The following is a 27,536-nucleotide window of genomic DNA, read 5'->3' on the forward strand; positions in this document are numbered from 1 at the left end:
TGTAAAGTACAGCACTGAGAATATATTCAATAATATTGCAATAACTATGTATAGTGCCGGATGGGTTCCAGACTAACCAGGGGGATCACTGCATAAATTATATAAATGTCTAACCACTACCTGAAACTAATATAAAATAATATTGAATATCAACTGTAACTGAAAAAATACAAATAATAAAAATAGAAGAAACCAGCTTTGAAAGTGGAAGCGCACAGGGGAGGATTCAGTTGGGGCTGTTAGAGTGTAGTCAGGCAAGTGACCAGGTCATGTCCCTTCTCTGAGCCTCCCTTTCTCCATCTGTAAAATGGGCCCAGCGATTTCTTCTCTGTGTACCACAGTGTTGCTGGGACACTCTGATTATCATTCACCCTGAAGGGGAAATAACTCTGACAGCAGTCTTTGTCATCACCCAGTGAGAGAATGGGGATGCTAAGGGGGCGGTGACAGTGTCACACTGAGCAGGGAGGCAGGGAGAAAGTATCCCTCCTCTCCAAAACCACATGCAAAAGAGAGCTTCTTCCTGCCAGAGGCTGTGTCCAGGGGCAACTGGCAAGAGGGCAGTCAGTCGCTGAGGCAGGGGCTGCTGCCAGCCCAGGAGGGCAGGGCAAGAGGAGTGGGAAAAGCAGTGCTGGGCTTCTGCTGAGTCCGAGACTTGGACCCTGTCCCAGCACCCTGATGACACGCCAGCACACATGGAGATGTTCTAATCTTGTCCCTCCCCAGCTTACTTCTGTCAAAGCCAAAGGCCCACAGGATCTGCCCCAACCCCCTTACCTTTCTGATCACACCTCCCTCTTCTTCCCCCCCTGCACCTCCACCCTCCCACCCCTGCTTCCCCCACTCCCACATCTCCACCTGCAGCAGCCACCCTCCCTCCCCCCCAAGCACCCTCCTACTGGAAGGCCCTGGTATTGGCTGTTTCCTCTGCTGGGAAGGGAACTCTTCGTTCAGATGTCTACATGGATTCTCCCTCACTTTCTTCAGGTCTTGGCTGAAATACCACCTTTTCGTGAGGCCCCCCGTGACTGGCCTACTAAAACTCGGCCCCAATTATATTGCGATAGCGTGGTACAGTTTCAGACAGTTGCTGGACTTATTACGGTGATCACTTCTTTAGCACAGGGAATACAATCAATAATGTAATAACTCTGTATAGTGCCAGGTGGGTACTGTTGAATAATTATGATGTACACCTGAAACTAATATAATATTGTATGTTAGCTGTATTTTAATAAAAATCCTTTTTTAAAAAAGGCCCCTAACCCCTGCTCCCCACCTTCCCAACTTGATTTTTCTCCCTTGAACCCCTCACTAACTGCCAGGTACACATTTCACTCTTCCTTTTCTGTTTATAACACTTTGCCATGAGAATGTGAGGTCCTGAGCACGGGATTTTCTGTTCACTGCCTGGCACATAAGTAGGACTTAATAAATCTTTGGGGGATGAGTAAATGACTGAATTTAATTAATTCATTAAAAAAATTTAAGAAATGTTCTTAATGAATGACCTTTGCTACTATGTATTGCTATTGATGTAATGCATTTCATTCTCATTTAATTCTCCCCAAGACTCTATGGGGGGGTGCTATTGTCATATTCATATTTTTGGATGAAGAAATTGAGCCCAGAGAGGTACCTGGGCCACCCTACTCACACGAAGCCAGACTGCTTGTCCCCTACTCCAGTGCTTGTGAACCACTGGGGTAGGGTGGTGGGTGATGTCCCAGCTACAGCCCCTCCTTACCAAAGCAAAGAATTGGATGAAGAAAATTGAGCTGGTTAAAAGAAACATTTTTATGGTATACATACACACACCGGGTCCAGGATGATAGAGCAGGTGTGGGCAGGTGGCAGCTGCTGCTGTCCCCACAGGGTCTGCCCCTCCCCTTGGGTGTCCTGGGACTCTGTGTCCCAGCCCAGGTCCCTCTGGGGCTTGGAGCAAGCCTGGAGGAGCTGGTCAGACATGCAGGCTTCTTCCCAGCGCTGCCTCCCAGCTTTGCCACCTATGGGCAGCCTTTGTCACCTATGGGCAGCCTTTGTCACCTGCCCACAGGGAATAGGGGGAGTAGGGTCAAGGCTACGCGCCCGCCGAGTCGTGTTTGCTGAAGTCCGGATGACGCACGGAGGTGGGAGAAGATGACGTCCCTTGCCACAGCAGTTGGCGTAAGCAAGGGCAACCCTGTCCCACCAGCAGCCTGGCCTGGGCGATGAAGGGTTAGTTCGGCTCCTTTCCGACCCGCCCTCCCCCCCTCCCCCAGGTCGCTGGCCCAAAAGCTGCTGCCAATGATCTTGCCTCTCAGTAGGGGTAGGGGGACACGGAGATGAGCAGGACGAAGACACTTTGGTGGCGCGGCGCCATGGCGCGCACAGTGAGCCGATAGAGGCCGGCGCGGGTGAGCGCGCGGCGGGTATAGACCGCGCCTTGGCCGGTGCGCAGAGGCCGCAGAGCGAACGGGCTGCGTGGGTCAGGCTCGAGCACGCTGAGTTTGGTGTGGTTGGTGGGTACGCCGGCCTCGGAGAAGGCAGCCAGGCGGGCCACATCGTGGTGGGCGCGCACGCCCAGGGGCAGCGGCAGCAGCTTGTACTGCAGCGTGGAGGGACCGCCCGTGCTGCAGTCCTGCGAGCAGCGCCGGAAGCACGTCCTGCAGGAGGGACGGATGCACCAACTCGGGTTGCCATCCCGCGCTGCCCCGCGTGGCAGAAACCGGAATTCACCCCCCAACCCCCGCAGTTCTCCCACCTGCCTCTGTCTCCTAGCTCCCCCAAATGCCTTCTCTACAAGCGCAGCTGTTAGCCCATTTTAGAGATGAGCAAAGTAAGGCCTAAAGAAGCCACAGACGTGCACTTTCCCATTGGAGCAGATCCCCACAGCAGCCTTTCCCAGCCCACCCCCCAGGACAGGGAGCACACGCAAGGCAGCATAAAACCTGGAGCCCTCCAGGTGACCCCAGAACCTCAGGGCTGAGTCACCTGCTCTGGATTTGCGCGCGCTGGGGGGGTGGGGGAGAAGAGCAAAGGGGGCTCAAAGACATATGGGTGCCCCACCCCCACCCACCGCAAAGCCCAGGGCCCAGGATACCCTCCCTAACCACTACAGGCCTAGCTCCTCACCAATGTCCCCACGTCTGCATCTTTATGAGGGTCTGTGGCCACAGTGAGTGGTGCAGTGGAAATGTGTTTCTTGTTTATGTGTCTGTGTGTGTCTGAGTCCTGGGTTCTGTGTGTTTCTGGGTGGCATTTACGTATCTGTGTGTGTGTTCCTCTGTCCAGGGTTTTGTGTGTATTCATGTGTCCCCATATGTGTACATCTTCCACACCCCAATCCTCTCCCAGGTCTGGCCTCTCTAGGCCGCCAATGCTCCATGCTTCTGCTGACCTATCTCCATGCAGGAAACCATAGTGCCCAGGCAAGCTTATACCCAAGTGGCTGCATGCAGGTACTCTTCATGAGGGCACACTGCCCTGTGGGCATAGAGGCCCTCGCCTGGACATGGCAGAGTGGGCCCCACTGGTCTTAGGAGGGCCTCTGCCTGAGACATGGACTGGAGGAGGGGTCCAGACACACACGAGCCAGAGTGTAAGCTGCCCAGCTCCCCAAGACAACATGCCACCCTCCCCCAGCCCCAACTCCGCCCTTACCCTGGGCTGGAGCCCTGCCGGTAGGTGGCAGGACATGGTGTATCCACACACTGGTAGCTGCCTCGGGTGTTGAAGCACATCTGGCCGGGCCCACACTCGATGCCATCCTCCTCACACTCGTTGATGTCTGCGAGGTTGGCGAAGAGAAGGGGGGATGTAAAGATGAAACAAAGGGGAAGTGGCGAAGGCAGGACTCAGCGAAGGCATGGCGGTGGGATTACGTGGGAGAGAAATGCCTTCTGAGGATCAGGGAGGTTGGCAGCCCCTCTCCGCTTGTCCCCAGCCAGCCTGACCCATGATGGCCCAGCCAGCAGGCCCCTAGCGTCCCCCCTCCCCAGGGTGTGGTGTTGGGCCCCCTGGAGACCTGTGCCTGAGCTGGGTGGAGAGCCTGGGAGAGCTGAGGGCTGCCCTTGGAGCCAGAATGCCCATTGCCCGTGGGCAGAATGCCCTCATGCTTGTCTGCCCCAGTGGATAGCCCACTCTTTTCAGAGGACATTCACTGACCCCCACGGCACAGAGTGAGGGATGGAGACAAGCAAGGCGGGCCTGACTCCCACCATCCAGCAGGGGAAGTAGCATGGCCTGCCCAGCCTGGGAACACGTTAGGGAACGCGTGTGTGCTGACTTGTGAGTTAAAAGACTTCACTATCACTACAGCCGCCTTGCTGTGAGCGCTGGCTCTGTGCCCACCCTCCACATGTCTCAGCCGGCAGTTTAGGGGAGGACTATGTTAACTGCATTTCACCAGGAGGCTGAGGCTCACAGAGGTGAAGTGAGTTGCCCAGGGACACACAGCAGAGCGACGGTCAAGCTGCCCACGCAATCTCTTAGCTCCTGCTCGGAATGCGGGGCCCAGTCTGACTGTGGGCACGGGGGTGGGGGTGGGGGTGGGGGTTACTTCACCCCTCTGAGCTCCTCTTCCTGCCCCTCCCTCACAGGAGACGGTGGAGAAAGGACGGGAGAGAGTGGCCTGGGTGAGGGATGCTGCTGCCCGCAAAGCCCTGCCCTGGCCCCTCCAGTGTATGCGCAGCTCACCCTGGCAGTTCTTCCCACTGGGGAGGAGGCGGTAGCCGGTGGGGCAGAGGCACTGGTAGCTGCCCTTGGTGTTCCGGCAGGCATGCTGGCACAGGCTCCGCACGCGGCACTCGTCCAGGTCTGGTCCCGGGCATTTGTGGGGGAGGGGGTGATGGAGACAGAGATACACGCTGAGTCACAGATGCCCAGGTGGCCAGACGCCTGCCTGTGGGGCTCAGGACAGGCCCAGGAAGTCCCTGATTTGAGGGAGCCACCCCTTCTTCCTGCCCTGCCCCACTCAACCCTGGATTTGGGGGTCAGGAGAGTCCTGGGGCTTGGAGAGAGTAGGGAGCTCCGCTCTGCTCACTTCACACTCACCAAGGCCTTGGGGGAGACCCTGTTCCCAGCACAGAGCGCACTGTCCAGGCGGGAATGCTGAAGCATGTCAGCCCTTGAGCCTATCGCCCCTTCACCTCTCTGCAGCCAGAGGGCTGTCCACAGGGTCTGGAGTCTGTCCCTAGCCCATCGGCCCCATCCCCACCAGTCTCTGTTCCGCCTCATGTCAACATGGAACAGACTCCTTCCCTCCTGAAAATCTCCCTCACTCCTGCTTCACCTCTGGGCAGTGTCTGAAGTCAAATGGTTTGGAAAACACTCCATCCCCCTCTTGGAAGTCCCTTGCCCATTAGCACAGCCAGGGCTCCAAGACTCCGTGTATCAAGGAAGCAACGCCCACCCTGCCTGCGAGCCCTGGATTTCTGAACACCGAGCGCGATGCCCACATACCCAGCCCAGTAGCCTGAGACAACATAGTGGGATGTGTCCCCAGTGGGTTGGTGGGGGCTCAGCCTTACCCGTGCAGACTCCATTCTGCCGGATGAAGCCAGTGGGGCACCAGGCCCGGCTCATGCTGCTCAGGGCTCTGGGGCCCGGTCGGAGGGAGACCCAGGCATGGTAGGAGCCATTGGGGACGGGGGCGCGGGGGCGCAGCCAAGGCACCCAGGGGCCCCGGTGGCTGACAGTGGTCACATTTGGTCCTCTCTGCTCCAGCGGGGTACAGGCCTTGCCATCTCGGAGGAGGGTGTGGCCGGGCGGGCACAGACAGCGGTAGCTGCCCTGGAGGTTGTGGCATTGGTAGGCACAGGGCCTGGGCAGCTGCAGGCACTCGTTAATATCTGGAAGGAGCAGGGGCCAGGCGGCATGTCGAGGGCTCGCTGCAGCTGGCTGCCTTCCCCAGAATCCAGCTGCGTCACCCGCTGCACGCAGGCCTGCCTCCAAGCCTTCCCTCTCCCGGCACACCCCAGCCTCCTCTCCCACTCCAGCCTCTATTGCTCAAAGAGGCCTCACCCCCACCCCCAACCCAGCTCAGAGCCTCATCCCAGACCTCAACTGTCCCTCAGACCCCTCCCTTCAGGGTCCTAGTGGGGCTCATCCTACCTCCCAAGCTTCTCTGAGACCCACCCACTTCTCTCCACCCTCCTTTTGGGCTCCTTGGGAAGGTGACCTTGCAGGGTAGGGGTGAGGTTTGGAGCGGGCAGAGCATGGATCCAGGCCCATGGTGAGCATGCAGTCAGCGCTGGCTGCCCTTTGATTATTCACAGAATATTGCCCTTGTCATAAACACTCCCTGCCCCTGAGCCAGGGGTGCTGACCAGGGTTCCAACTAGGGGTGGGTGCCCCCATACCTAGGCAGGGCAGGCTGGGGCCCTGGCTCCAGTACCCCCTGGGGCAGCCGCAGTGGTGCCCGCCTGGGGTGTTCTCACAGATCTGGTTGTAGTGACATTCATCCAACTGCTCCAGACACTCATCCACATCTGGGGAGACAGGGGCATGGGCAGGGGCAGGGCTGAGCTCAGAGCCCCTCCCCCAAGGTGCCTCTCCACCTCTGAGCCTCATCCTGCCCCCTTCTCCGACGTCAGTGCCACCAGGTGGAACGCCAATGCTTGCCACCACCCCACCCAATTCTGCCAGCTTTGCAGGGTAAAAAGGTTTTGGGTCCAAAAGAAGGAAGGGGCTTTGGAGGCAGAGTCCCAGGTATGGACCGAGCTCTGCCACATCTCTTGGTCCTTGAGCAAGTAACTGTATCTCTCAGCCTCAGTTTCCTCATCTGTAAAGAGGGCTCAGGATGGGATCTTTTCATGGGGTTGTGTTGAGAAAATTGGGTCCCGCATGTAAAGGGGCTAGGAGCCTGGTACATGGGAAGAGCTAAAAAAAAAAAAAACCAATGAGGATGGAAGGGAGGAGAGAAGGAAGGCAGCAGGCGGGAGAGCCCTCGAGTCAGGAGGGCCCTGCAGCCACTAAAGCAGCATGATTGCCTGTCCTGAGCTCAAGTGCCACAATGCGTTTCCCCCTCCACGCAGGGCCTCTCTCGGAGGAGTCAGGAAGACCCACGATTGTGAAACCATAGAATATTGAAGCAGGAAGGATCCTACAGGTCACCCATCCAGGGTGGCACCTACCGTGTTTCCCCGAAAATAATACCTAGCCGGTCAAGCAGCTCTAATGCGTCTTTCGGAGCAAAAATTAATATAAAACCCAGTATTATATTATATTATATTATATTATATTATATTATATTATATTATATTATATTATATATTATATTATATTATAAGACCTGGTCTTACATTATAGTAAAATAAGACCGGGTCTTACTTATATTAATTTTTGCTCCAAAACATGCATTAGAGCTGATGGTCTGGCTAGGTCTTATTTCCAGGGAAACACGTAGGTTTCATCTCACAGGTCAGCTGCAACCGATTCACAGCGGCTGCTGGAGAAGCTGTGTTGAGAAGGATTCAGGGGCTGTCTCCAGGCTGGGCCACGGCCCAGGAGGGGAAACAAGAGAAATGGCAGATGTAGCATATGGTTGCCATCCCTGACCTGGTCCACCTGCATCGGACAGACGCCATGCCTGAGGCCCAGAAAGGAGACCCTTGTCAGAGGGACTAAGCTGCCAGCAGCCAGGCCCCCAGGGCTCAGACCTCTTGAGGCCAGCGCAGTTTCTCTCCCTGGCCTCACTGCACTCCTTCTGTCAAGAGAGTGCCCATTTCCCTGAAGGCCTAGCGTCCTAGTGACACACAGCACCCCCTCTGCTGAATCCTGCCAATAGCTGGGTTCCCAGGAGTCTGGGCAAGCCCACACTGTGCCCCTGTCACCTTCACAACCAGCCCCGTCAGTGGCCACTTGGAAGCCAGGCCCACAGTCAGGGGGGCAGCGAGAGGACCCAAGCAGGTTCACACAGTGCTGTCCCACTGGGCAAAGGCCGTATCCCAGGCACACTCGTCCATATCTGGGGACGACGGGGACAGGGGCTACATGAATGCATGCCCCCAGGCGCCCTCGCCACCTGACACTGGCCCAGCCTCCCCACATGGGTTTTGTCCCTAGGGCCCACCCCTTCTGCTAGCTCTGTCCACCATCTTGGGACCCCCAGAAACACAGAGTCCACCCCAAGGGAGCCGAGGGTGGTATCTAATGTGAGGTTGCAGACAATGACCCATGGGCTCCCAACAGGCGTGGCAGCACCAGGTCCCACTGGTGGGAGTGGAGGGACGCTGACGGGGAGGGGTGGTCAGTGTCCGGACAGTGCCCCAGGGCCAGATTTGTTGTCTAGCAACTCCACTGAGGGGACGTGTAGACCAGTGGGGGCACATGGGTGTCAGCTCACTTCCAACCCCAGTTGACTAGAAATGGCCGCTGAGTGTAGGGAAAGCTTCTGAGGCTGTGCCTGGGCTCGGCGGCTACGTGTGCCATGAGTACATGATGGTCACGCGTATGTCTTTGGAGGTACCTATCACCTATCAGTACTTGACCTTTCCCATCTGTGGCCCTCGTAACAGGAAGTTCCCAGTGGGAACAGGGCATCGGAACCCCCAGGCTGGCATCCAGTGCCCTCAGGAACAGACCGTTCCCTGAGTGTATGTCCCCCATCCAGGGTCCTGCACACACCTGGGCCAGGCCAATGTGTCCCCTCCACTGGGCCCTCCCCTGCCCCCCGCAGTTCCTGTTGTCCCTGGCCAGGACAAAGCCAGCTGGACAGGAGCAGAAGCGGACAGGTGTGTTATGGCAGGAGTGGGAGCAGGGGCCGGGGCCGCCCGAGCACTCGTCCCTGTCTGGGGGGTGGGGAGAGCTGGTGGTCTGCATGCACAGGACCCTGCCAGCTGGTCTGACAGCTCGTCCATCCCAGGCTGAGAGGCCTCCCTTGTCTATGCCAGGGTGGGGAGAGGGTGCTCACCCAAACAAAACTCTCCCTGGGCGTCCAGCTCGAAGCCTTCCGGGCAGCTGCCTTCATTCTCTTCTGCAAGGCAAAGACAGGCCCTAAGGACAGAAGACGCCCGGGGACGAAGAGCAGCCCTGGCCATCACCCAGGCTCATCGCTCCTTCCCGCCAGCTTGGCCAGGCTGAGGTCCCCTCCACCACGTGCGCAGCCCCTGTCCTGAGCCTGGCTGGTGCCCAGTGAGTCAGTGAGCCCATTCCCACCCAGCCCAGTGTGCCAGAGGCATTGGCTGTGGGTCACGCCAGGAGGGGCTCCTGGTGGGCTAGCCAGACCATGGATGGTAGACAGGAGAAATCATAGTGACAAGTACAAAGCAGGGGGACCACACATGTAAAACTGTGCTCCTGAGGATCCAGAGAAGTAAACGTGGCCACCAGCTATGGGTAAAGTGAGGGCATCTGACGGGGGCAGCAAGCCCAAGCCAGGGTGGGGGCAGACTGTTCTGGAGACAGAAAGGTAGTCAGACTGCCTGAATTATCGGAAGGATGGCACCCTTAATAAAGCAGTCACTGGGTGCAGGTTGAGGGTTTCAAAGACAGCACCCTACTCATAACACCCTGTAAGGCAGGCCATGCCATGCCCATATCAGATGGGCACATGGAGGCTCGAGAGGGCCAGGGCTTTGCCCCCAAGGTCTCACGGCCAGGAAGTGGGGCAGCTGGGTTTGAACCAGGGTCTGCCTGACTGCAAAGCTGTGCTTTTACCACTGTCCCATGTTCAATGTTAAAAACATGTTGGCACCTCAAATAACGATAACAGGCATATTTTTAGCACCCATTGGTTGAAAATATATGGCTTGTTCATGCGAGTCTCTAGGGGTTCCAAGAGTGGCTGCCATCCCCCTAGGTGGGGGCTCTGGTGCAGGTAACCTTGGGAAGAGGGTGGGGTCTGAGTCATCTTGAACATCAGCCTGGGGGACAGGGGTTGAACCTCCCTTTGGGAACCTGCGGAAAAGCTCTGGAGGGTTTGAAGAGGAGTGGCCCAAAGAGCCATGTCCCACTTGGGGTATGGATGCACGGACGGGAGCAAGGAGGTGAGCTGTCTCAGTCCCGAGTCTCTGATCCATGATCAGGGGATGCAGGGGTGGGCTGTCACCTGGGCTTTCAGCGGGGGCAGGGCGGGGTGGAGACAGGAGGGGGCCCTCACCGGCTTGCAGGGCTGTGGTGAGCTGGAAGCGCAGGGCCTCAGCCTCGGGGTCGAAGGCCGAGCTGATAGCGGAGGCCCGCAGGTGCTGCACCAGCTGGGGCTGGGGGCCCCGGGCTGCATCGTACTGGATGCTGTGGTTGCAGCGCAGGGACACCGGAAGGCCGTCTTGCAGGAAGCGCTGCGTGGAGCCCACAAAGAGCCGGCCGGGCCCTGTCTGCACATAGCGCTCCTGGAAATCCTAGAGGACGAGGAGGAGGGGAGAACATCGGGGATGTCAACTTCCCAGTGACCTGGGACTTGGGACCCTCACCCATAGGATGCTGGGGGGTGCGGAGGGAGACCTGGGGGGCCTCTCAGCTCTTCCTCCAGCCAGCTGGGCGGCCTTGGACGGGTCACTGCCCTTTGGCGTTCTCACCTATGGAGTGCGGAGGACAGGTGTCCCCGAGAGGCTGGGCCCAGAGGATCTTCCCACTAATTCTCCCCTAAGTCCAAGGACAAGCCTGCCCCAGCCCCTGCTGGGGTGCCAGGAAGGAAAGTGGGCCTGGCTCCTAAGGGATCGTTGTGAGCAGGACGTCCCAGTCTCTGTCACCCCAGGGCTCACCCCACACCTGCACTTGAAGATCTGCCTCAGCGAGGCTCTCGGGGACGGCGCCATTGATCTCCACGTCGAGGAGCAGGAGGCCATTGGGATCCAGGCCCTGGGCCACCTGGGTCATCGTGAGCAGCTCCCCTGCAATCCATCCCCGTCCAGCCTGGAGTCACCACCAGGGAGAGGCCCTGGGCTCAGGCCCGCCCCACCTGGCCCACCTTGGGGGAGACCCCACTCACCTGTGGCAAACTCCATGTGTGACTCCTGCCGGAAGCTGCCACCCGTCAGCGAGTAGCCGTTCAAGGCGTCTCCACTCTCTCCGGCCAGTGCCCAGTAGATTGGGGCGATGGTGACCACAAGGACCCGCATGAGAGGCCCTGGAGAGGGCGGGGCACAGAGGAGAGGGCGGGGCACAGAGGAGAGGGCGGGGCACAGAGGAGAGGGCGGGGCACAGAGGCCAGGTGAGGGCTGGACGCTGAGGCCGCCAGTCTCCTGCTGAAGGTCCCTCTGTGGCTCCCTGTTACCCCCAGGAGAGCTCAGCCCTTTCCCTCCTCACCCATACTCAGTGCCGAGATTACCTGGACCGGCTATTGGATCAGAACCTGCGAAGTGGTAAAGGCCACTATCTACTTCTTGGAGGAGTTGTGAAAATTAGCAAAATATGTTTATACAAAGAAATGCATGTAACTTGTTGATATTCAACTCAATTCCACAAATATTGCGGGCTACTGGGCCACTACAGAGCCTGGGACGCAAAGACTGTCACTATATACTCATATGCTGGACCGAGTTGAAAATTAACCAAGTCTCCTGCCTTGCAGACCCCTTCCAGAAGAGCATGGGAGAAGGAGGATTGTTCTAAAACACTGACTTTGAAATACAGAACTCCAAGTTGCCTTGGACATGGATTTTCAGAATGTCACACAATGCCCAGCCCTCCTCCTGGGGCGGGTGGGGCATTGGACTAGGGAAAGGGAAACCCCACTCGCTTGGGGTCCTGACAGTTGAGCTTCTCAGCTCAACTGCGGGCTCTCAGAAGAGAGATGTCAGAGAACTGAGGTTCAGGGGAGCCAGCTGGGCCCCACACATGGCAGCAGAACCTTCTCAACCTCTCCGCACCTGTTTCCACTAGACACAGCCTGGCCCACCTGGCTTGGGGCCAGACATTTGTCCACGGCTTCAGCTCCTGCCGCTGGAAGAGAGGGCCACATCTGGGCAGCTTCTTGCTTCATTCACTCTCTGCTGACAGCCAGCTCTGAGTGACCCCCCAGCCCCAGCCAAAGACCCCACACTCTTCACACAGGTCTGTGGTCCAGGACAGCCTTGGAGGAGCTGCTTTTAGGAAAGACCCTGTCAGCACTGCCCTCTCCCTGCTCTGGACCCCCACCAAAGGAAGCAGGGTGTCTTGGGAATGATGAGGCAGCAGGCTCCATTACGACAGGGTCTGCAACGTCCCTCCAGAACATTCCATCTGCTTAGGACATGCTATTTTGTGAATCTGTCTGCAAGCGGACATTTCTTGGTTCTCTGGGCCTTGCAGCTCATTTTACTTTCTCTGTCTCTCCCTTCCGTCCCCTCGTGCCCACATCCCTTAATCATTACTGGTGATGCCTTCACTTTTCTAACGGTGGAAGAAAACCTCACATAGCAGCCTGTGGCTTCAAGTTCATGACCTGACCTGCGTTCACACAGTCTGATCATTTCACATGCTCTTGGTCTGACTTTCATGCAGTCATTTTGCTTTGTTAGGGGGTGTGGGATGGGGAGGAAGTGGCCTGTCCCCAAATTCACTTTGGCTTGGACTTTGCTCTTAGAGGCGGTCGGATTTCCTCTGGGAATCAGGCCAGGAGCAAGCCTCAGAACACAGGTTTTGTCTCCTCCTGGCTCTAGCACGGGTCGGAGGGTCTCCAGAGACAGGAGACTCTGGTCCACTTACCCACGCTCGCAGGGATGTGGCTGATACTGCTTTCGATGGTGGTGACCCCAGAACGTGCCTCCTGTTGCACACTGGTGTTGAGGGTGGCCATGCCAAGTTCCTGGCCATTGATGACCCCAATCACGCTCCCCCGGCTCCCCCGGGGCTCCTCTGGGAGGAAGGAAGAGAACAACAGTGATACTATCCACCTCCTTGCCCTCAGTAGAAGCAGGTACTGTCACCCATTTCACAAAGGAGTAATCTGAGGCTCAGAAAGGCGAAGTAACTTGCCCAAGGGCACACAGCTAATGGGTGATGGCACCAGCTTCTAATTCTGGCCCTGCCATCGCCTTCTTGGAAACTTGGGCGAGTCAGGCCCCCAAGCCACACTTGAGTTGGCTTATCTATAAAACAAAGAGGTGGGATCACAGGTACGCCAAAAACCTGTTGCGTTCTAAGACACCAGGAGCCCATGATGGCGGGGGCTGCTGGGAGGATGAGGGTTGAGGGGCAGGGCACCAAGCCAGGAATTGAATGCCACCACCTGAACGACCCCCTTTCCAGCAGTGGCCCTGGGTCCCGCCGCCCTGCAGCTGTCCTGGCTGGGGTGGGCTGGATTTCCAGGAGCCGCCAGGCAGTCTGCAAGCACATGCTCTTGGGCACTAATCAAATGGAGGGCATGGGCTTGGGGGTTGCTTCCTCTGGCTAATGGGCCAGCTGTCTCATTTGGACAGATGGCATTCCAGGGGGCAAGAGACAGAAGCTAGCCTGCCTCTCCGTTCACTGGCTCTCAGGGGAAATTAGCAACAAACTGCCCAGGATCTGTTGAGAAAAATAACATAAAACATTGTACTGCCAGGACCCTAAGTGGGTAAATCAGGGGGCTGGTTAATTTTGGATTCCAGGAAGCAATGTCATTTCCTGCAGCCCATAACTGGGGTGTGATGAAATTTGATGCCCATCTGGGATGTCTCTTGTCAATATCTGATGCTCTGGGTTTATGGCAGGGACAGGAAAAGGCCACTGAACCTGCCCCTGGCTTTGTAATAAAGGAATGAGAAAGGAATTGGGAGCTGCAGATAAGAAGGCAGCAGCATGGCCCCTGGCAACTTAAGAAGGGGACAAAAAATTGGAGGCCAGGAATGACAAGCTACTGTTGACTTTCTCAGACATGGGGTGACTTGTTTCCCACCAGGTCAGGATGCCCCACCACCAAGGCTGAAGGTAAAGAAGGGCAAGAGATAAGTCCATAGTTAGGGGGCCTCAAAACCTTTACACACCTTCTACCTGGCAGTGCACCTGGAAGGAATTTACCCTACAGAAATATTCAGGCCAGCACACAAAGATATGTGCTACAGCATGGTTTTGGAGCGGGAAGTGGAAAAAACCCTGTTGCATATTTTACAAATCCAACAACAATTAAGTTTTAAAAATGTTCCTATGGAGTGATATGAAACCATTAAAGAAGTATGGACTAGGTTTATTGTCATGGAATGTTGTCTGAGACAGAGTAAGTAAGAATGGCAGGTTGTAAAGACAACCTATACATTCGATCTCATTTGTAAAAAGAAAAATGTGTACCTCTTTACACTAAAAAAAAAAAGTGTAGAAAGATATACCACAAATCATAATTGCCAAAGCTATTTCTGATAATTGAATCATGGGAAATAATTGATAATTAGTTTTTCTTCACAGATTTTTCTAAATGATCTGGCCTTTCTACAATTAACATGCATGAAGTAAAAAATAATTATTTCCATTTAAAAAGTAAGAAGGCCGCTAATGTTTTTAGAGGTGTCCCCCTAAAAAGAGATGCAGAAGCCCTAATCCCTGGACCACAGAATATGATCTTATTTGAAGATTGGGTCTGTACAGAGGTAACTAAGGTACGTGAGGTCAGGAGGGTGGGCCCTAAGCTAATATGATGGGTGTCCTAAAAAGGGGGGAGTTTGGACACACACATGCACACAGGGAATGCCACATGAACATGAAGACAGAGATGAGAGATGACTTTGTAAGCCAAGGAACACCAAACAGCAAACCACCAAAAGCGAGGGGAGAAGCATGGAATCGATTCTCTACCACAGACCTCAGAAGGAACCGACCCTGCCGACACCTTGATCTTAGATTTCCAGCCTCCAGAACCATGAGACAATAAATTGCTGTTGCTTAAGCCACCCAGTCTGTGGTACTTGTTATGGCAGCCACAGGAAATGAACACAGCGGCCATGTTCAGAGCTCTGTGGTTTGGGTTGGGGGCTTTTCAATGGAAGAGGGTAAGAAGTGGTGCCAAGCTCTGCAATGAAGGGAGGGTCTACTCAGACCTGCTCCAGAGACAGCATCTGTGGTGGGTGTCAGAGGACCACTGAAGTTCCAGAGTTGCATGTGTTCGTGTTCTAGCCCTGCCTACAGGACAGGAGGAGACGAGGGGCCAGAAAGGGACCCACAGTTGGTTGGCAGTGCATTTCAAATGGGGTTTCAAGTGGCAGAGTGTCAAGTCCCAGTTCTAATTAGTCTCAAGCTGCTGCCTGGAAAAGGGTTCTATGGAGAAGGAATCTGATGTGTGCGGTGATAGATTAGTGACGTCTGCCGTGGACAGGGATGGAGACACAAAGCCACAAATATGGAATATTTACTTCATAGAGGCACAGAAATAATATTCAGTGACTTTCCATTAGTCAGTGTGAGTCACTTTACTGTGGTTTCTCAGGATAATCGTTTTCTCAATTTAATGTTCGGTTTGACCCAAGGGAGAAGGGAATTGATTGAGGAGACCCGAGATGACAGGGGTTAGTAACAGTAATTAGCACCCACCACAGCCAGGAAAGCTTGGGACAAGCACTAAGCCACAGACTTTTCATAGCAACCTCATGGAGTCCCCTGTTTCACTCTGCCTACTTCACAGGGCTGTGGAGTGTCCAAAGGGAGGACACATATCTGTGCCAGGTAAGCTGGAAGAGCCAGGGTCCCCTGTCCAACACAAGCTGCAAACACTTAGCATCTCAGAGCCTCAGATTCCCAGTGGTATAGAGCAGGGTTAATAAGATGATGATGAATAAGGCCCTCCCAGCTCGTTCATTTGAAGTTTGCAACTCTAAGTAAAGAGAAGACTCAAGGAGCTGGCAGGGCAGTGGGCCAGGTCCCACACAAACAACACACAAATCCCCATTTTGCAAATGATCCCGCCTCCGTCCAGAAAGGTCTGGGCAGGGCTGCCCCGTACCTCTCACAGCCAGGAAAGCCCGGGCTGTGGCAGAGCCCAGGAGGTTGTGAGCGACGCATTCATATGTGCCTGCGTCCCTAGTCTCCACTCGCTGTAGCCACAGGCTCCCATCTGGCAGGGTCTGGAGCCGCCGGCTGGCCTGCAAGGGCTGGCCCGCACGCAACCATTCCACCGTGGGCACTGGCCGTCCAGTGGCCTGGCACCGCAGGGACACGTCATCCCCGGATCTCACGGTCACATCCTGGGGCTTCACCTGGAACACTGGGCCACCTGTGGGAAGCCCCAGGGCAGTTTTTAGGAACATTTTATTATTTTTGTATATTTAAGTGGTACATATTCACTTAGACAAATTACAAAATATAGAGGCAGATAGAAGATATGTATGCATGTTCACCAACAGACATGCATAAGACTGTCACCGCATACCTTCCCCTCACTGGAGACTAACCTACAGCGGAATATATAAATACATTTTGGTATAATCCGCATAGTGGAAAAGCACATGGCCACACGCATGAGTAAATGAATTCCACGTACACTCTCCCAAACAATGACATGCACCAGGAGCCTGACACAGAGCACGTATGACAGGATTCCATTTAAGTCCAAGTCAAAGATCATTCGGCCATGCTGAGTGAGTCAAGAGTCAGCAAGGCAGCTTCCATCAAAAAACAAGCACGACAATTGACAACATTGTCAAAACCAACAGTGCCAGGGCTCTAGAAATCAACTAAAGGGAAACAAATTGAGAACCATTTAACCATGAAGACTTCTGGAAATTTGGGTAAGAGTGGGGTCTTCCTGCGTGGGCTGCTCCCCTCGCCCACCCCACCCCACCTTGGTCATCACAGCAGTTTTGCTCTCACAAGGGACCGACTGGATTTGCAGGAGCGGATGGAAGTGTGTACTCTGAGAAACCAGGGTGTTGTCAGGGAAAGGAGCAGGACCAGTTGGAAGCACACGGGGAACTGGCACCTCTGCCGGCTTGAGGGGGTGGCCCTGGCTGAGGAGACCAGGGGGCCCCCCAGAAACTGAATGAGAACCTGAAAATGAGGGAGCTGTGCACGACCTGAAAATTGCCTGAACTTTTTTTTTTTTTTTTTAACATCGAGCATACCTCAAAAAAGTGGTTTGAAAAGCCAATCTTAATGAATATTAAAAGTTTGAAAACAATAATAATTGGTGGCATTTATTGATTGCTTACTACCGTGTTTCCCTTATTTTACTATAAGATCGGGTCTTATAATATAATGTAATATAATATAATATAATATAATATAACATAACATAATATAAGACCGGGTCTTACATTAATTTTTGCTCCAAAAGACGCATTAGAGCTGATTGTCCGGCTAGGTCTTATTTTCGGGGAAACACGGTATGTGCCAGGCACCGTGTGCTAAGCATTTAAGCCTCACAACTTCTTATGATGCCTGTTCTATCATTAGGCCTATGATAAAGATAAGAAAACTTAAGTACTACAGAAAAGAATTAAATGATTTGCCTAAGTTCACAGAGCAGATGGCCGATGCAATAACAGTCCCAAGTGGACTGAGTCCGGAACCTGCCCCCTTAACCACAAGGATTGAAGCAAGTGTGGCTCCTTGCTGTGTCAGAGCCTTTGCATTTGCTATTCTTCCTGCTTCAAACAAATTCACCCAGATTGTCACCCGGATGCCTCCTTCTCATCAGTCAGACCTCAACTTAAATGTCACCCCATCAGCAAGGCCTTTCCTGATCACCCCCAAAATTGCCTGAACTGTGAATTACTCCACAGCCACACTGAGAGGCAAGGATGGAACCTTGTTTTCTTTGTCTTTAATTTTCAGCGAGTTTCATTGTGATGTGTCTGGGTGCAGACTTCTTGCAGTTTATCTCAGCTGTTTCAGTTTTGCTCAGCTTCTTGAATTTGTAGGCTTATGTCTTTTGTGAAATATTTGGCTAGTCTGAGTCTCAGAGAGTGCTTTGTAAACTATAAGCTGCTGGGCAGATCCAAGAGCTGTTACTATGATCCCAAGGATAGGTTTGAGTTTTGAATAAATGGTCCCCCCAGGCCTGGCTGTTGGCTCCCAGGTGGTCATTAGCCCCGAGCTGACTCCCCTTATACCCTAGGAAACATTGCACAGGACTTCAATTCTGTGTTCTGAATATGTATTTGCAAAAGGATTCCAAGTCCCCACCCCGCCCTGCCTCACTGCCCTCTGTTCTTATCAGATAGCCTGGGTGGCTGCAGCCACAGCTCTCCCCTAAGGGCCCACTTCACACTGTCCCCACGCAGGACCAGGGAGAGGGGAGGGAGACTTACTCTGCAGCATGACCACCAGCACTTTTTCCACTGTGCCCAGCTCATTCTCTGCCAGGCACTGGTACTGTCCCGCATCGTCCATCTGCAGGTAGGCATAGGAGGGGGAACTCAGTGCTCAGGAGAGGAGAACGAAGGGGAAGGGAGCAGCTCGGGACAGCTGGACAGAAGGGCGGCTGGAGCAAGACCCAATTCACAGGAAGTGCTCAGAGCCTAAAGCAGCTGGGGGCTCGTGGCCTCCTCACAGGGCTCATCAGAAGGGCCTCCATGGCCACTTGTCAGCACACGTCCAGAGAGAATTCAGCCCCTTTCACACCAGGAACCTGGAGGTGGGGGCGACTAAGGGCATGGACTCGCTGCCCTACGTGGAGTTGTACACTGCTAAACCATTATTTAGACCTGGCTCTTCCGAACTGTGCACATTGAGTTGTTATCGCTCCAAGGCACCTTGTTTGGGAGTCCTTGAAATAAGCGTTCTTGATTGAAATGCGTGAGAAACACCGAGGTAGACAGCAGGTATCTGAATGGCACGCTTTCTCAGGCCTTTTACTGGGCCTGTGTGCACCGCCAGTCTCCGGAGGGGAGGCGGTTTGCAGCATTTCTCCAGCCTAGTGAGAGGCAAGCTGTTTCCCCAGGCTATCCACGACGTGGACAGTCACAGGTCTCAGGAGGAACACTGGCTCAGACTCACTTCTGAGGGGCAGCACTGCCATGAGCTGGAGCTGGGGGCAGCCTGCGGCCACCACCATCCACACCCAGATCACATCCTGGAAGCCGATCCCAAGGGACCCTCAGGGGGCAGCAGCATGCCATTAAGAGTACAGATTTGGGGGTCAGACTGATATAACACTGAATCTCGGCTCCACTGTTTACCGTACTGAACCCATTACTAGGACATCATCATGTTTCTGGAGCCTCAGTTTCCCCATCTCTAAAATGGGGATAATAACTGCTAGGATTGTTGTAAGCATCACATGAAATCATACTCATTAAGTGCGAGGCCCAGAGGCTGGTCCACGGTAAATCCTCAGGTCACAGCTGCCATTATTATTGCTGCTATTCCTACCAGTCCTGTGATTCTTACTATCTAGAGACAGGCTCCCAAACGGGCAAGGTCAAGGACCCCTAACACGAGCTTGATAGCACCAAATTGTGGATGTCTGTATGACCAGTGGGACTTGGGACATAGAAAGGCAGGTGAGTGGGGGCTGCCGCAGTGCCCAAGGAAAGAGCATGAAGTGGGAGTCAGGAGAGCTGGGGTGCAGTCCTGCCTGGGATGCTTACTGGTTGTGGGCCTCTCTGAGCGTCAGTGTCTTCCTCTATAAAATGGGGCACTCTTACCTGTCCACCTTGCCCTTGGGATTGTTATTAAAAACATTGATTGGCATTACCCAGGGGCCATATACTCTTAAATACCTGGTATGGGGTCATCTCACTGATTTCTCACTGTAAACTAGTGAGGTAGAAACAATTAGTAGCCTCACTGAATGCATGGTGTAATTGAGGCAGAGAGAAGTTAGGTCACTGGCTGGAGGTCACCCTAGTTAGTGCAGGGAGTCTCTGGGTAACAGGCAGGAAAGTGCTCTGCAGACTGTAGAGGGTGGTGCCAACCTAAAGAACCCTCTTGAGCAATCACAAGAAGCCTAAGGTTGTCCCAGATGGCCCCACCCAAGGTGCCAGGCCCCTCCTTGCCTCTGTCCTGCGGATGGTCAGCGAGCCATTCTGCAGCCGGTGCCGGAGACGGCTGCCCTGCAGTGGGAGGCCATCTTTGATCCAGCGGATGTTGGGAACTGGGTCTCCATGGACCACACAGTCCAGTCGGATGGTGCCCCCCACAGGTCCCACCAGGTAGGAGAAGGCTTCTCCTTGTAGGACAGGAGCCTCTGTACAAGGTGACATCAGATAAGGGGTCAGAAAGGAAGTTCCCTTCAGGCTCAGCCTCCCATAATCCTGTCACCAAAGGCCTGCCTGCCAGACCCCAGGGGCCTACAGAGGCTCCTGCTGGCCCAGCATGGCTGTGTATAGTCAATGCATCATGGATGGCAAATAGCTGTCATGTTGTGGGTCAAGTGAAACAGACTGGCAGCAGCTGCCAGGAATACTGTGTTGAGAAGGATTTGAAGCTGAGTGGGAATAGTGCTGTGATTGATTAGTGATGCCTGAGACAGGCACAGGCGGGAAAGCTTTGTTCTGACTGTCATACACCCGCTCTCATAGATTATCTAGCTGCAGAGTACTTGCTGGGGACTTTGGATAACAAGGAATACATGATCATTAGAACACGTCTGTTGTACACAGCAACCCTAAGATGTCCCTGATCCTCACATCATGCAAAGCTTAAACACTCTTGGATGCCTATACCAGTTTCTAGCCTTCCCGCTTTCCTGAGGCTGACTCTACCAACAGCTGCAGTGGTGTCCTGGTGCCTTTGGCTGCTCATTGCCCTCCATCAAACCCCACCCCACCCATCCTGAAGTCGAGCAAACTCAGTCATGGTGTCATCCATCGAGGGTTACTGTGCTGCTCCTGGCTGAGCAGGGGACAATGGGTAGGCTGGCAAGCTTCATACATTTTTCTGCCAGAGTGCCCTGGCCCTCATGCCCACCTCCCACACTGGCACCGTCCAGAAGACAGTAGAGCTGTAAGCTGATCTGTCAGATCTCAATTCTACCTGTCGCTGGGTCATGTGGGGAGTGTAAAAAATACTGATGCTGGGGCTCCACCTCAGAGAAGCAGGTTTACTGAGTCAGGGTAGAACCTGGGCCTCAGTATTTTAGAAAGTCCCAGAAGATTCTAACGCAAAGCCAGGGTGGAGAAGTACTGGTTCAGAGATCAGGAGGCCAGTTTCACAGACTTTCAAAGAAAACCCAATAGATTGAGTTCACAAGAGAAAGGCCACATGGCTCACGCCCTACCCTTCACATGGACAAAGCTGATGGCCTGCACGCGGCCCACTCTGTTCTCGGCCCAGCAGGCGTAGGTCCCACTGTCTTCTCTGGTGACTGACTCCCGCTGCAGCGTGCTGCCCCCGTCCTGTTCAGACACCCCGTCTGTGGCAGAGACAGAGACATCCCAGGGGGCTCTGAGCCCAGAGTGCCAGGGACCTCCTGCCCGGAGTACATAGCAGGTGCTAAGTACTCAGGTGCTGAGTACTCAGACCTGAGTACCCAGCAGGTGTTTAACAAAGACACAGAAAACAGGTGGCTCTTCCCCCTAGTGAAAGCCTGACCCAGGGGAGGCACAGGCCACATTGGAGGGCGTGGTTGAAGATCCTGTCCTTTTTCATTTTCAGGTCCACATCGGGTGTCTGATGAGAGGACAAGGGTTGGATTGGGGGGCCTGTTAACACGCACGTCCTAAGTAAAGCATCCTGCCCACAGGACCCCTATTATCTCCATTTTAAGATGAAGAAGCTGGGCTCAGAGAAGCTGTCATTCACCCACACTCCCTCCCCACGGAATGCTGGGGGAAAGCCTTCTCATGGCTTCAGGAGGGCCTGAAAAGATCATTTTGCAGTGATTTTTTAGTTTAGTGATTCAGCAGACATTTATTGAGCATCTACTATATACCCTGCAGGTCCTGTGCCTCCCTAAATATTATCTGGGGGCCAGGTGGAGAGACAGAGCCCCCAGGAAAGGAGTTTGCTGAGGAGACCACAATGGGAACAGCAGGGCTGGGCCGGAATTCAGGCCCCTCTCCTGGTCCTGATGTCTCCAGGGTTGAGTTTTTTTTGCAGGTGGCTTCTTACCTGGTCTGATATATGACTGGTCACATTATGGCCACATGTGGGTTTACACAGGGCCAAGCCTGGAGACCCAGAACCCAGAGCACCGACTAAAACCCACTTGCTTTCTACCATGTTGGGGGGGTTCCCACCGGCCTACTGTCCTCTACCTCTCAGGAACCCAGGTTCCCTTCCACCGGCCCTCCAGCAGTCCCACACCTGTGACTGGCCAGTCATTGACAGTCCAGCCAATGCGGGGGGTAGGGCTGCCCCGAGCGGCACAGCGAAGCCACAGCCTGTCCCCGAGGCTCAGGCTGCGGTCCCCAGGCAGGGTGGTGAAGACGGGCAGTGCCAGGATGGTGAGGTGTACACGGCGGCGGGCGCGGCCCACAGGGTTCTCGGCTGTGCAGGTGTAGGTACCAGCATCCTGGCTCTGCAAGCAAAGGGAGGGGTCAGCCTGAGAATTGCCCCTACCCCCAGCATGGACCAGAATGCTCCCGGGGACCCACTCTCCTGTAGGTTCCCATGGAGCAGCCAGCCCAGGGAGGTGAAGCGACTCGCCCAAGGTCACACAGCTAGCATACAGCCTGGCTTCACCACTGTACCACTGCACCTCCCACAGCCTTCCTGTGGCTCTGCAGCATCATAATCTCAGCCCTGACCACAGTGGCCACTGTAACAGTGACCATTGACCGAGCACCTACTGTGTGCCCGGCCCTGCACCAGCTCATCCATGCTCACAGCAGCCTGGAGGCAGCTCCCGCTTCTGGTGCCTTCTCTGAGAGGAGAAGTTCCATGGTGCTTTCCAGCAGGGCCACTGCACTCACCACTCCACTACCTGGCCTCCTGTGCGGCAGGGTCCCAGGTCCCTGTGACCCCCTCCAGGTGAGCCCACTGAGCTGCCGCATGTCTGTCTAGAGAGTGGCCCGTTTTGTAATTCTAGAATCTGATCAGTGCTGACGGGGAAGGGGATTGGGGGCCCACCCAGACCCCTGGCTCAGGTCAACATCAACAGGAAGTTGAGAACAGCCAGGTGCAATTTGGGAACACAAGGCTGTTGCCACACCCCCGCCCGGTCCAGCTCCCTCCCTCCCCCTGGCACTGGTCATGGAAGTGCAGGTTCAAATCTTGGGTCTGCCTCTTGGGAACAGCGTGTCTTGGGAACACTGGGTTTACTCTAAGGCTCAGTTTCCTCATCTGTGCTTTGGGACAATAACACCTATTTCCCCAGGTTCCTGGGATTAAAAGCACTCGGCACAGAGCATGACAAACGGGCTGCTCAGTAGATGTTTGCTGTGTTACTACTCGTATGATTCCCCTCTGTGCTCTGTGGGGCTGGGGCCTCACCTCCGAGTTCTTCACCAGCAGCTCCCCGGAAGGCTGGATGGCGAACTTGCCCTCAGCTCCCGACACAGGCTGGCCGTCTTTTTCCCAGGTGATGTCAGGCTTGGGACTGCCACTGGCCATGCAGGGCAAGAGGGCGTGGGAGCCTTCGGTGGCGGACAGGTCGGGGAGACCAGCCTTGATCATGGGAGGGACTGTGGGGACAGGGAGGTCCACTCAGGGATTGGGGCTGGCGTGGGGTGGGCTGCCCCCACTCCCATGCCCTTGGCACTTGGCACGCCCTTCAGCCTCTTCTTCCACCCCTGTCTGCTGCTCCCACCAACTCCCTGGACATAAGCCATTGGCCGTGATCTGGACAATTGGGGGACTCCTGAGTTTGGTGCAGCTGTGACAGGGTGACATCACTGCACACATGTGTACACACACACACATACACGCACACGGCTAAAGCTTCGGGAGAGCCCTCCCTAACCAGGCTCCTGTTGCGCAGCCTCTAGACCACAAAGCCCGTGTGCTTCCCTGCTCAGGGGATGAGCTCCACGGAGGCAGAGCGCAGGTCACTGGAGGGACAGACTTGGTGACCAGCAGTGATGATCTGGCCACAGGGAAGAGGCGCCCACTGGACAAGGAGGCCCGGGAGGAGGCATGGAGCCAGGAGCCCTTCTGGACTCGTAGCCCAAGTCCAACCCTGCCGTACACAGCCACCTGCAGGGACGGCCACTGAGATACGCACCAGAGCAGGCCCTGGGGTCAAAGCAGGTCTGAATATTCCAGGATACCTTGCAGATTTGGGGCCAGTCTCCTTTTTCTCTGGGGATAATGATTGGTCAAACTAAGGAAGTTCACATTTAACTATGCGTGTGTGCAGAAGGGACAGAAATGGCTATTGCTACTGGAACGCCGAAATGAAGGCAGGATTACCAGACTCGTGTCCCACAAGGGGCTGGGGGAGGCAGAGGGGCTGGAGTTGTTGTCTAAAGCCAGACCTCTGCACAGAATGGGAGACGATAATTGTCCCTCAATTCCTTCCCGAACCACAAGCAGTGCTGGGGGAGGGGAAGACGCAGGGACATGCCCCACCTGGGCACAGAGTCAGGCAGAGAAGAGACAGGCTCTCGGGAGCCTCAAAGCCCCTGGCTCACTGGGTCTGCCTCAGTCCCCCTCTCCCCCCAGCCCACCTTGTACCACCAGCCGAGTTTTGCCCACGGCGTTGCCTGCGCTGTTCTGGGCGATGCAGAAGTAGTTTCCAGCATCCTCTGGGCTGGCATGGAGAATCCGCAGCTGTCCGCTGGGTAGGACCTGGGCACTGGCTCCTGGATTGGGTGGAAGGAAACCGGGAGCCAGTGGCTGGGACCACAGGACCCCCGAGAAGGGCAGGGGGGCAGCTTGGGCTATTCTGTCTGATCGGACAGCAGGTGACTCGCTGTGGTCACAGGGTGTTGAGGGAACAGAGTGAGCGCAAAAGCTGGACTCAGAGCCCAGCCAGGTTGTCCCCTCCCCGACCGAATCCAACCACCGAGTGCTCAGGTAGACTCGGGCTCTGGGTGGTGAAAGGAGGCAGAAGGTGAAGAGGGCGCAGGGGCTTCCTTGACCTCCCAGCAGGAGGAGGCCCCCAGGCCCTCAGGCACTGGCTCATCAGAGACTCACCCGTGGGGATGCTGAGCCCCTCCTTCTGCCAGGTGATGCTTGGCCGGGGGACACCTGAGGCCTCACAAGGCAGCACCACCTCTTCTTCCGCCAAGGTCCGCACCACGCTGGGCAGTGGCTTCACCATGGGGGAGGCTACAAAGGAACGGGGCTGCAGAGGTTCCTGGGCACGCCTTAGCACCCAGGCTACTTGAACCAGGGGGCCTAAAAGCGCTAAAGAGAATGGGGCTTCTGGAAACCTAGGCACAGAAGATGCAGGTGGGCTGACTCTTCTCTTCCAGAGTCCCATCAGGGAGTGAGCTCAGAGGCAGGCTGGGCATCTGGAACCCCAGTCTTCACCTCGCTCCCCAGCCCCACCTGCCTCTGGCACTCCACCCGCTGCCCTGCCCCAAGGGCCATGGCTGTCTGGACCAGAGGACCTGGGGACCCTTACCTTGAACGGTGAGGACCACGTGCTTTCGGGCCATGCCTGCAGAGTTGCGGGCTGTGCAGGTGTAGCGGCCGGCGTGGATGGGGAGGGCCTGCCTGATCTCCAGAGCACCTGTGGGTGAGAAAGGGGCATGAAGAGGGGTAAAGGGACCAGGGACAGACGTCCTCAGTGATGACGCTGGCAGGGCTCTTACACCCTGGTGCCTCTGGTCCAGGCCACTCAGTCTGCCTCCCTGCCCATTTGTAAGCAGCATGGCGAAAGCTGGGTACTAGGCCTGCCTCTGCTCCCTGCCCAGAGCATAACTGTGGGCAGGACCCATCCACTCCGAGGGCCTCAGTTCCCCATGTGCATAATGAGGAATCAGACAGGATTGTCTTTAGACCCTTCTAGCTGTGATGTTCCCCGATCTGCCACTGCCCCACCTGGAATCCCTGGCCCACCCACCACTCCCCAGGCCTCACCCTGCTATTCTTGCCGTGCTCTGCTCAAAACTCGCCTCCTCCAGGAAGCCCCCTGGATTACTGCTGCCTCTGTGCTCCTTTTGCCCTCTGTCCTTTGGCCTTGGGTGCTCAAAGAACACCATTTTAGCCTTCCCAGACCACGGGCTGCTACTGAGCAGTTAAGTGAAGTGGTTTCTGAACTGTCCTCCGGGGAGCTCTGAGGGCCTGCTAGGTGGGCAAGAGGAGGGAGGCCCACTGGACTCTGGACCATCCCACAGTCCCCACCCCAGCCCCAGATCCATCTGGAACCTCAGCTGTTTTACATGTTGGGACTCCCCATAACCACTTGTCAGAAGGAAGGTTTCTACTGCTTCAGAAGCATTTGAAAAATGTAAGTCTGGTCCGTGGTCGTCAGACATTAGGATTTCACTAACTAACCAAAAAATAAATTCAATTTGACTCCCCATGAAGTTGCCAGCTTTTGTTTTGATAAACAAAGACATTTTAAAAGTCATCATCTACTATCACCTTAATTTCGTAAAAGAAACTTTCAACATCAAAACATTAAGAAAAGCACAATTTCAACACAAAGGACAATCCTTCTAATGAGATAAAACTAGCTTCATGGAAATCCCCACACAGCTACTATTTCTCTCACTTTGCCACAAAGCAGCACTGATTTGCCAACTAGCATCAGGGAACCACTAAAGGGTATCAACATTCTAGTGCCTGGATGGGGGTACTGTGGCCCAGAGAGGGCAAGGGGGTGCTCCCAGGTCACACAGCGAGGGAATGGCGGAGCCAGGCCTGAACTTTCCTCTTGCTCTACCACGTGGCCCCAGTGGGCTGCTTTCACCCGTCTGCCCAGTTCCCTTAGTCTGCCCTCAGCAGCAGCTCTCCGTGGTTCCCCCTTACTTACCAGAAGGTGAGACACGATAGCCATTCCCCCGCATCCCCAGCTGGGTGCCCGCCTTGCTCCAGGACACCACCGGGGCCGGCACGCCCATGCTATGGCATGTGAGGACCACAGGTGCCATCTTGGTCACAGTGAAGTCTGTCTGGTCATCGGCAATGGTGGGAGGCACTGAAACGCAAGACCAGGCTGAGGCCCCGCCGAGGTCCTCTGGGGAACACAGGGCCACGGGCCAGGCAGATGAAAACCATAAACAGTGACTGAGACCCAAGGTGACATTAGTGACAAAGGGCCAGGGAGGGAGGTGCCACAGAAACAGAAGTCACATTCATTCACTCAGGAAACGGTTTTTGCTGGGCATGGGGATAGTTGTGAACTGCTGTCTGTAGAGATCCTGCCAGGCACCGCAGGGAGCGTTTCACTGCAAAGGGAGCTGGTGGGAACTCAGAGTGGGAGAGGGGCATTTAACTGGAGATCGGAAGAAGCAGGTCATTGGCTGGGTGAAGGGTGAAGGAAGAGTGTTCATGGCAGAAGGAACAGCATGTGTGAAGGCCCAAAGGTGAAGAACAAAAAGCTAAGCAGCGCGACTGGATTCCAGAGCGAGGCAGGCCATGGGCTGAGCTGAACCTGGGTGGGGGTCAGTGCAGCCAGCCCCCAGGCTACCTTGTGGGCCCACGTGACACCCTGCATTCTATCCTGAGGGCAGTGGGTAGCGGAGGGAGGGATTTCAACCAGGGCGACAACAAGGTCAGATTTGGGTTTAGAACATTCTGGATTGGGAAGGGGCCTCTCTTTCAAGTTCCTATGTGCCAGGAACCGTCCGGGAGCCTGGGCTATGTCTGCGTGGGTGGGGCAGGATCAGAGAGGGCCTCTTGGAGGAGGTGGTCCACGCAACACAGGAAGGCTGAGAAGGAACCAGCTCAAGTCC

At 55.2% G+C, this 27,536-nt stretch overlaps 1 protein-coding gene across 2 annotated transcripts in view; it reads right to left on the reverse strand.

The window, feature by feature from the left end:
- Positions 1-1,773: 1,773 nt before the first annotated feature.
- HMCN2 (hemicentin 2) overlaps positions 1,774-27,536 on the reverse strand; it is a 136,474-nt gene continuing 110,711 nt past the window's right edge. For both annotated transcript variants that reach the window (XM_019728852.3, XM_074331183.2), the window contains exons 77-96: positions 26,615-26,779; positions 25,259-25,366; positions 24,826-24,960; positions 24,357-24,491; positions 23,182-23,372; positions 22,054-22,267; positions 21,026-21,160; positions 19,803-19,993; positions 18,114-18,195; positions 15,809-16,078; positions 12,607-12,756; positions 10,910-11,047; positions 10,690-10,811; positions 10,082-10,319; positions 8,894-8,956; positions 6,342-6,470; positions 5,511-5,831; positions 4,678-4,797; positions 3,643-3,769; positions 1,774-2,645 (exon numbers count right to left, since the gene is read on the reverse strand). In XM_019728852.3, the coding sequence (XP_019584411.3) occupies positions 2,300-2,645; positions 3,643-3,769; positions 4,678-4,797; positions 5,511-5,831; positions 6,342-6,470; positions 8,894-8,956; positions 10,082-10,319; positions 10,690-10,811; positions 10,910-11,047; positions 12,607-12,756; positions 15,809-16,078; positions 18,114-18,195; positions 19,803-19,993; positions 21,026-21,160; positions 22,054-22,267; positions 23,182-23,372; positions 24,357-24,491; positions 24,826-24,960; positions 25,259-25,366; positions 26,615-26,779 (3,380 nt within the window). In that variant the 3' untranslated portion in view covers positions 1,774-2,299. The remainder of the gene's footprint in view (positions 2,646-3,642; positions 3,770-4,677; positions 4,798-5,510; positions 5,832-6,341; positions 6,471-8,893; positions 8,957-10,081; positions 10,320-10,689; positions 10,812-10,909; positions 11,048-12,606; positions 12,757-15,808; positions 16,079-18,113; positions 18,196-19,802; positions 19,994-21,025; positions 21,161-22,053; positions 22,268-23,181; positions 23,373-24,356; positions 24,492-24,825; positions 24,961-25,258; positions 25,367-26,614; positions 26,780-27,536) is intronic.

This window comes from Rhinolophus sinicus, chromosome 16, assembly GCF_057876585.1.
Source record: "Rhinolophus sinicus isolate RSI-liver-muscle chromosome 16, RSI-T2T, whole genome shotgun sequence".
Taxonomy (NCBI): Eukaryota; Metazoa; Chordata; class Mammalia; order Chiroptera; family Rhinolophidae; genus Rhinolophus; species Rhinolophus sinicus.